This window comes from Mus caroli, chromosome 5 (assembly GCF_900094665.2).
Source record: "Mus caroli chromosome 5, CAROLI_EIJ_v1.1, whole genome shotgun sequence".
In the NCBI taxonomy this organism is placed as follows: domain Eukaryota; kingdom Metazoa; phylum Chordata; class Mammalia; order Rodentia; family Muridae; genus Mus; species Mus caroli.
Genome location: NC_034574.1, coordinates 131,507,665 through 131,516,923, shown reverse-complemented (window position 1 = coordinate 131,516,923; position 9,259 = coordinate 131,507,665). Strand labels below are relative to the sequence as shown.

The 9,259-nt window shown below is 52.4% G+C and overlaps 1 protein-coding gene across 1 annotated transcript in view; it reads right to left on the bottom strand.

The window, feature by feature from the left end:
* Positions 1-215: 215 nt before the first annotated feature.
* The window catches only part of Fam20c (FAM20C golgi associated secretory pathway kinase), a 54,489-nt gene continuing 45,445 nt past the window's right edge, over positions 216-9,259 (bottom strand). The window contains exons 6-10 of the mRNA XM_021163523.2: positions 3,885-4,065; positions 2,943-3,052; positions 2,734-2,815; positions 2,213-2,272; positions 216-1,177 (exon numbers count right to left, since the gene is read on the bottom strand). Of these exons, the coding sequence (XP_021019182.1) occupies positions 928-1,177; positions 2,213-2,272; positions 2,734-2,815; positions 2,943-3,052; positions 3,885-4,065 (683 nt within the window). The 3' untranslated portion in view covers positions 216-927. The remainder of the gene's footprint in view (positions 1,178-2,212; positions 2,273-2,733; positions 2,816-2,942; positions 3,053-3,884; positions 4,066-9,259) is intronic.

Below are 9,259 nucleotides of genomic sequence, written 5' to 3'. Positions count from 1 at the left end.
AGCTGACCTCCTACCCTCTCCCTTGCCCGGCCCCTTTGGAGTGTAGACCTTGTTAGCCTGCTTACCTTTTAGGGGCTTGGTAGGCAGTTCCCTTCACAGACCTAACAAGCTGAAGACCCATAACACACAGACACCATAACAGCAGAGCTCAGCCACATTTGGGGGCTGTCTAGGAGGACAGCTGTGCCAAGGAGTGAGTCCCCACCTCAGAGAGCCATGGCACACGCTTGCTGTATCTTTATTGCACTGTTACCTCACTGCAAACTACTCCACAAAAATGTCCCAAGGCTGGCCTGCTGGCCAGGGGCCATGGGCTCTGTGTAGTGTCTTGACACCCATTGTCCAAAGCTCAGCCAAGGCAGGCGGTGCCCACCACCAACTAATAAGGCTGACTGCTCTGCAGCAGCGGACAAGTGCATAGCTGCTCATTGGTATCCAAAAACCCATTCTTGGGTGCCCATCTGCTCCGACACAGGCCATGATGTCCATCACTGTCTCCCCTTCCTAGAGCGCTACAGTCTTTGAGAGAGGAGGCCCCAGGATGGAGGAGCAGAAGGTGGGTTGTAATTGGGGGCCAGAGTGTGATCACATCATAGAAGGTCCTTGAAGTGGCTCAGAGGTGATCTCTGGTCTGCTGGATGGTTCTCCATTAACAGGAGTGTGAGCCTTTTGTTAAGTACAAAATAGTGAGTTAAAGGTCCCTCCCTATGGGAAGGACGGAGCGCTGGCCACTCTGCTGCATGTCCAGAGTGCTTTGTCTGGTTTCTGCTGGAATTGGAGGCCCATACATCCCTATCAGAACCATGAGGGAGACCCCATGCTCCCTGCCGCAGGTCACCCTATGGGGATGACCGATCCCGTCCGAATTCACTGAATTCACAGGTGGCTAGGCTCTGTGCTCCTCCTTCCTCATGGGCAGCGTGGTCACTACCTCTCCGTGGAGGCTCTGTGCTCAGTGGCTAGGTCGTCCTCCACCACACTGCTCAGCCCGTCCTTCTCCACACAGTCTCGCACAGCCTGCAGCACTATGCGCAACCGCCGGTCCAGGGCCTCCAGGTGCAGCTGGTAGAGCACGGGTGCCACCTTGTCATGCTGCAGGGACTCGGCCATCAGCAGGCTCAGTTTGTGTTCCTCTTTGGCTAGCAGCTGCAGTCTCAGGTAGGTGGACCTCCTGATCCTGCAGGGAGAGTAGGGTGTCACTACCGGGAAGGAAAGACGGTGGGGGATCTGGTGGGGGTGCTGGGGAGGGAAGGAGAGAGAGAGAGAGAGAGAGAGAGAGAGAGAGAGGAAGATAAGAGACAGAAACATGGAGAGACAGACTTGAAGAAAAAGAGAGAGAGAGATATGAAGAGACAGAAACATGGAGAGACAGACTTGAAGAAAGAGAGAGAGAGAGAGAAACAGAGCGAGAAACAGAGAGACAAAGAGACAAGGAGGCCTGAGACCCCAGGCCTCATGGGTCTGTCACATGGAGATGGGTCGTTCTAGACCAGTGGTTCTCAACTTTCCTAATATTGCAGCTCTTTAATACAGTCCCTCATGTTGTGGTGACCCCCCCCCCAACCATGCAATTATTTCCATTGCGAGTTCATAACTGTAATTTTGCTGTTATGAATCAGAATGTAAATATATGCCATGCAACCCCTATGAAAAGCTCATTTGACCCCAGAGGGGTCGCGACCCACAGGTTGAGACCCCATGCTCCCTGCCGCAGGTTCTAGACATTGCTACAGTCCTGTCCAGAAAGACAGGTGGCAAGATGAACACCCCCTGTCCCGAGGGCTGACCCAAGACCAGACTAACTGGTCACCTAGGAGACTGCCCTTCCTCAGCTGGCCAGGTACACTCTGTGTCTCCCAAGGGAGATAAGTAATTTGCTTTGGGAGCCTATGTCCAGCCACCGGGGACTGGGGAAGGGGAGCTATGAGAGACTGTGGAAGGTGGGTAGGGTGGGTGAATCTGGAAGCCACAGTCAGGAGAGAAGGATCCTGTCTGGACTTACTGCCGATTTTGGGCCTTGGGTCCTTATAGGTGGGGGGTGCCCATGTGAGACTTAGGGAAGAGGGGTCAAGAGGAGGCATGGGCAGTGAAGTGGGATGGGCTCGGTCTGCAGATGCTCATCTGCTGGTGCTCCAATGGGTGGGAGCAGGCCTTTCAGGCAGTGCGGGCTGCCTTGGGGGCAGCAGGAGGCCATGAAAGGCTTGGCACGTACCTGCAGCACTGATGAAGAGGAGCTAGAATGGAAAGCTCATCGTGTGAGTATTTCCCAAACCTGTGGGATGAAGGTAGAGCAGTCAGAGCCCTAGCAGCTGGAAAGCCTAGCCGGGCCCAGGGCCCAGCCCTCAGGGTCCCACCTCCCAGTACTATGGTGTCGTAGGACTGTGGCAACCTCATGAGGTCCCTCAGTGTCGCGGCTGACTCCGGCCATGTCCAGCACCGGCAGTAGAGGCTAATGGCCTCTCTCAGGCAGAACTGACTGCTTGTTGGCCTTTCTCACTGAGCCATGGGCCCTTTGGCTCCAGTTCCCCCAGGGTAACAGGAAGGTATAATAGAAAGTACTCATGTGGTCACTGTCATGAATCCAGCACCCTGTGGGAGTCTCCACTTCTCCACTGATGCACACGCTGGTGAGCCCTAGGCCTTGCCTCTCAGGTGATTCCCCTGCCCCAGTGATTGCTTCTCAGGCTAAACTAGTCCCCCCGCCCATACATGAGGAGGGCCCAGAAGACTCACCCGCGCCCGTTGTCCAAGTGTATGATGAAGGTCTCATTCCCGAACTTCTCAAAGGTCTCATAGTGGTGCCGGTCCATGTTCCCTGCAGGGACAAGCACACACAGCTGCTCAGAGGCCTCTGCCTCTCCTCAGCTGGGTGTCACCGGGTGGTGCCCCCAGCCACAGGTGTTTAGGCATTCCTGGTAGCCAGCACGCCCTTTGGGACGTACCCATGAGGAAATCAAAGACGGTCATATCCATGATGTCCAGGATTCGGTGGCCACTGTCGTAGGGTGGCGTCTGCTTCACCTCCTCACAGTAATCAGGGTCGACTTCCCACCTGTGGGGGCAGGGGGAAAAGGGGACAGTATGAAACCAAGGCTGAGGGCATCTTCTCTGAGTGAAGAGGGAGTCCCAGGCTAGATTATATGGTGCTGCCTGGCTTAGCAGAGCACAGGGCCAGTAGGTTCACATTTTGTAAAGAGGACACACATTAGGACAGACTGAATAAGTAGGAATGAAGCTATTCTTCCTGCCCTAGATGGGTCCAGGGCTAACGGTGCTATCAGCTGATATCATGCTTTTTATCCCAATGGTTTGTGTGTATGTGTGTGTGTGTGTATGTGTGTGTGTGTGTCTTTTCTAGCACCTGACAGGCAGTAGGTGGGAGAGGTTGTGTTTTAATGGATACCAGTATCAGCTAGCACCACTTCTACATCTTAGATAGGAACCCTGTTGTGGTTAATATTGTCAACTGCATTTAGAGTCATCATGGAAACACACCTCTGGGTGTGTCTGTGAGGATGTTTCCAGAGAGGTTTAACTGAAGCAAAGACTGACTCCGAATGGGTGTGGGTGGCACCATTCCTTAGGCTGGGGTCCTGGGCTGAATAAAACATGGAAAGTGAGCGCTTCTCTCTCTGCTTCTGTCACCATGCCTCCCTCATGACGATGGACCAAACCCTTGAACTGTGAGCCAAATGCGTCTTTGTCACCCACAGTAACCAAGACATACCATGGCCACTATCTCACAGTGGCACAAGCAGAACTGGCTTTGCACTGTTCATGCTGCCTCTTTTGACTCTGAGCCACGGACTACTGACTCCCCACTCCAGGCCAGTGTCCTTGGTTGCACAGTGGGCAGAAGCTGGCCCATGAAGTCGCAGACTCACTCTGCCTTCTTTCGCTTGTGGTAGGAACGACGCCAGGGGTTCCGCCATGTCTTCCTCTTGGCCAGCGACAGGTCAGGCAGGAAGGCCGCCAGGGATCCTTCGATCTGGTCGGGCCTCCCACACAGGGCATGCTCGGTGGAACAGTAGTAGGAACACTCCCCGTAGAAACAGATGTTGTTGGCTGGAGAAGGATAGATCCAGTCAGTGGCCATCGCCCCTAGCGATGCCCAAAGTACTGCTCCAGTACCTCAGGCCTTGCCACACAGTGTCACCATCACCTCTCATCCCATACCCTGAAAGTCTACAGAGCAGAACTCCAGCCACTGGAAGTCAAAGTCATAGTGAGAGCTACTTCCTGCTCACACTCTGATCTCCCAAGATCTATTCAGGCTCCCAAGAGCAGAGAAAATGCCAATCATTCACCAGAGGAAGTTCTAGTTTTCACCTGCAAAGAGCACTTACAGCTTCACCCGAGAGCAACCACAGACACACATGAGCAGATAAGTTTCCAAAAGAATATGAATGGGGCCTGGATAGGTAGATCAGCGGCAGAGACCACCAGCACCATGAGGACCCGAGTTCCATGTAAAGAATTTCTGTAAAAAGCTGGGCATGACAACATGTGCTCATAACCCCCAGGCCAGGAGGTGAGACAGGAGGATCCTGTGGCTCACTGCTGGCCCACGTGGCCCACCTGGTGAGCTCTAGGTAAAGTGAGAGACCCTGTCTCAAAAAGAAAAGAAGAGAAGAGAAGAGAAGAGAAGAGAAGAGAAAAGAAAAGTACATGGTGCCTGAAGAAGGGCTCCCAAAGTTGACCTCTGGCCTACACACATGTGAACACATATGAACACACACACACACACACACACACACACACACACACACACACACAGAGTCATAAAGCTCACGGGAACACATTCAATATCTCTTTCATCTGGGAAACTCATACCAAACCCTCAGTAAGAAACCAGCTCACGCCCTCTTGGATGGTTGTGACTAAAGAGCCATATGGTGACGACATGTGTCAAGGAGGTAGAGAGCCATGGGATCCCAGCAGGGCCATCAAATGATGAAGACACTTGGAAGACAGCCTGGTGGCTGTCAGGGAGAGTACATGTAGGATCGGCTCTGACCCGGTTGCTCCAGCTTGGGTTCACAGCACATAAGATATATGTAGAAACATTTCCATGTATCAGCAGCCTTTGTGACTCACAAAGGAAAGAAGCCACATCAACACTGCCAGCCACCACCGGAGAAAGGAAACAGTTCTTTCTTTTTCTGATTTTGAGAAAGGACTTCAGGCTGGCGTCAAATTTACTATGTAGGTGATGAATTTGTGTTTGTGCGTGTGTGTGTGTGTGTGTGTTTGTGCGTGCGTGTGTGTGTCTGTGTTTGCACATGCACGTCTGCTCACAACTCACATAGGCAAGTAAGTATATACACCTGTGGGAGGCACAAAGGACAACCTCAGATGCCATCCCTCAGACACTGTCCGCCTTGTTTTGGAGACAGGGTCTCTTTCTTGCCTGACACTTGCTAAGCAGGTTAGGTTGACTGGCCAGCAAGCGCCAGGGAGGCCCCATCTCCACTTCCTTATAACTGGTATTGCAAACGTGTAGCCCCACTGTTAGCTTTAATTAATTAATTAATTAATTAATTAATTAATTTTAAACATGGAGTCTGGGGATTGAGCTAGAGTCCTTTGGCTTGCAAGGCAAGCACTTTACTGGCTGAGCTATCTCCCTGGGCCTCTGACTCTGAACTCTTGCTTCCAGTTCCTAAGTGCTGGGATGGCAGGTAGGCATCACTACGCCTGATTTATGTGGTGCTGGGGATGGAACTCGGGGCTTTGTTGGTGCTGGGTAAGCAGTAACCAGTAAGATGGAGAGACATTGAGGAAGACATCTGATGTCAGCCTCTGGGTCTCTCTCTGTCTCTGTCTCTGTCTTTCTCTCTCTCTCACACACACACACACACACACACACACACACTAACATAAAGCAAAGTCTTCAGAGCTCAGCTATGCCATACAGCCTCCAGAGGAGAAGGAGGCTGGAGAATCGCCAGGACCAGGTCTGGAAGGGGCAGGGGTAGGAGGGGGCATGCATTTTCTATGATTCCTGACACACCCATGGGCACACAAGTCCTGGCTGGCCAGGCTCACTGCCTCTCCTCTCCCCTTCCCTTCTTGGCTTCATCCCCACCCCCAATCTCTAGTCAGTGCTGGGTAATTAGGGTGGAAAGGATCAAAAGGAGACCAGCCCACTGCGCTCCAGGTGCTGATGCAGTTTACCCAGCTTCCCCCCCCTCCTTCACCCCTACCTAGGACAGAAAAGCATTGGAGGCCAGGTGATAGCACAGTCTCCAGGAGGAAAATTTCTATCCCATCTCTTGTTGGCCAGAACCATGAAATTGGATGCCTCTGTTAGCCTGCTGGCCCTACCTAAGCTGGGCTCAGAGCCTATCATGCTGAAAGAGGAATGGAAACCTGCTTCTGCTCCACACAGCCTGGTTTCACAGAGGCACTTAAGGTGGGGGTGGTGGGTTCTGAAAGCTGTGTGACCAGAGGTAAAGCCCAAACGTCTCTGTGCTCAGTGGCTTCTTCACCTGTGCTGCAGGGCTAAGAATTACACAAGGGGAACTTAGGGGCAAAGCTGAGATGGCCTGGTACCTGGGGTTGAATGAGCATCTTTTGAGACATATTAATGAAAGCAGAGCTATGGACAGCTGTAGTCTCTTAAGGTCAAAGAGCCTGCTGGGGCAATGGGTCTTCCTCCTCCAAAGGCCTGAAGACAGGGCCAGTGAGATCTCAGGCCAGATATCCATCATGACATAACACATGGCTACTTCATGGATCCTGTGCCCTGGCTGGAGAGACCATAGTATCCAAGACAGGCCAGGGTCAACTCAGGAGAGTCGGAGTCCCTACAGGGCAACATGTGCCCTTTGTGTCCTCCATGTTACACAAAGGCTGCAGACACACCGTCACTCTGATGTTATTCCTTCTATTGGGAGAAGATCCACATGGAACCTACTTACTCCTCAAAGCACATTTGGGCTGTACACTGTTGGGACAGACAGTCAGTCCCATGGCTACCTGCCAACCCCAGACACCAAGGAAGGAAAGGAAAAGCTGACTGACTGAGTGAGGGTCAAAACTAATCTATGTTGTGAGATGCCAAGGCCAGGGTGGGGGTGGGGGTGTAGGCTGGGACCTGTGGTCACAAAGGCACGAATGCTTTGCAGAAATAAACAGGGTGGGCATAGATGACCAGGGTATATGAGACAAGTCAGCAAAAATCCCAGCACTTAGGAGGCAGAGGTAGGCAGATCTCTGTGAGTTTGAGGTCAGCATGGTTTATAGAGTGAATTTTAGGATAACACAGAGACAGCAAAAAGCATGTTCCTTAGACCTGGGAGGCTTCCGAGGCGCTCTCTGGCCTCTCAGCTGTGTGGTGCTGGGGCAGTTATCTGCCCTGTCTGAACTTTATTTCCCAGTAGCTACCCTGAATTCAGGATGGAGTCGAAGGCTCCGAGCCAAGCTTATAGAAGGCCCATCTGAGGCCTGCCCCACCTGGAAGGGAGGGCCATGCTCCTCCCTGACTGACCCAGAGCAGAGCTGCTCACAAGTAGAAGGGTGTCTGCTGTGATCAAAGGCTTTCCAGCTGCACTTAGCTCTCAGAAGCAGCAATGGCAAATTTGGCAGCGGAAGGATCTAGAAGCGCAAGCAAAGCAGAAACGGGGAATCTAAACAGACCTGGCTTTCTAAAGTAAGATCAAAGCTGCCTCCAGGGTCCCGTGCTTCAGAGGAAACCAGACATCTGGAAGGCTCTTGGAAGAAATTGGCTCACAGGGCAGAGTGGTCTGGCAGGGACAGTTAGGTGGAGGCGACTGTGTTCAGGAGTGGCCAGTGTCATCCATTCTGCTTCATGTCAAGAGGGAACCATCTGGGCCACATAAGCCACCCACCTTAGGGGGGCCCTGACAGCCAGGGAAGATTCTTGGGGTTCCTGGGAGCTAACCAATGACTAGTAACTGACTGGGAGCCTCACCATGAGCTGCAAAAGGGGAGTTGTGGGCTAGCTGATTGGAGCAGCAGCTGCAGGAGGGACACGGAGAGGCGACATGACAAATGTTGGGTCCCCAGTGTGGGAAGTCCATGGGATGTGCAGGGCAATCAGCTGAGGTCCCCTGCTAAGGATGGGAGGGAGCCCACACCGACAAAAGATGTGTCTGAGCATTTAGCGTCATCCTTTGTTTATTGAACGAGATCCCTAGATCTCCTGCTTATAATGCCAGCTTTTGGGAAGGAGGAAATGGTTGGATCCCCTGGGCTTAATGGCCAGCCAGTCTAGCTGAATCTGTAAGCTCCAGGTTCAGTGAGGGACCCTGCCTCAAAAACAAAACAAAATGAAACAAAACAAAACCTAAGGATGAGAGCGATTGAAGAGAAGACAGCTGGCATTGACCAATGGGCTCCACGGGCATCTGCTTGTGCATGTTCATGGGCAAAACAAACAAACAAACAATAAAATAAAATAAAAACAAACCAGAATCCTTCATTGTTTCAAAATGACTAAGCCCACAGTACATTGACTCTGCAGTGGGTGACCTTGACGGTTCCTGTCTCAGAAGCCCACATCTACAACTGCTGCTTCTACCCCACATACCCGCATGAGATGGCTATCTAGAGCCCCTCAGCAGGGCTGCTGGGGGCCCTAGGCTATAGAAAACACAGTCTAGTGAGTTCCTGACTTGCTTCTGCCTGTCCTAATTCCTCTGATTCATGTTGGGTGATTTCCTCAACTGTATCCACCCAACAGCACCAGCAGGTTAAAAGCCAAGCTGGATGTGGAATGCCACTGCTGGCAAATCATCTCCAGGGATGCAGGACTGACCATGAGGACATTGGAAGTGACACAGGCAGATCTTAAGGTCACAGTACTGAGTCACAGAACCAAAGCTAAGAGGCCATCTGTGGGTCCACAAATGGACCAAAGCAGAGAGAGTACAGTGACCCAGCTGGGACAGCCGGCGGCATGGGCTGGCAAGGGGCAGGAGGCTGAGGGTCCTGTCCTGGTGGTGGAGGGAATTACTACACAGATGTCTGTATTTAGAGCACTGAGCTTGATAAATGGCATTTTAAATACTACATGGAGAGCCAGGGAGGTAGCAAGTAAAGCCGGTGCTGGGGAAGCATGAAGAGAGGAGCTCCATTTCCCAACCCACATGAAGGAGAAGAGGAGGGAGGGGGAGGGGGAGAGGAGGGGGAGGGAAAGGGAGGTTGAGGCAGAGGGGGTAGAGGTAGGAGAAGGGGAAGGGAGAAGGGGAAGGGGAGGGGAAGGGGATGAGGGGGAGGGGAAAGGGAAAGGGGG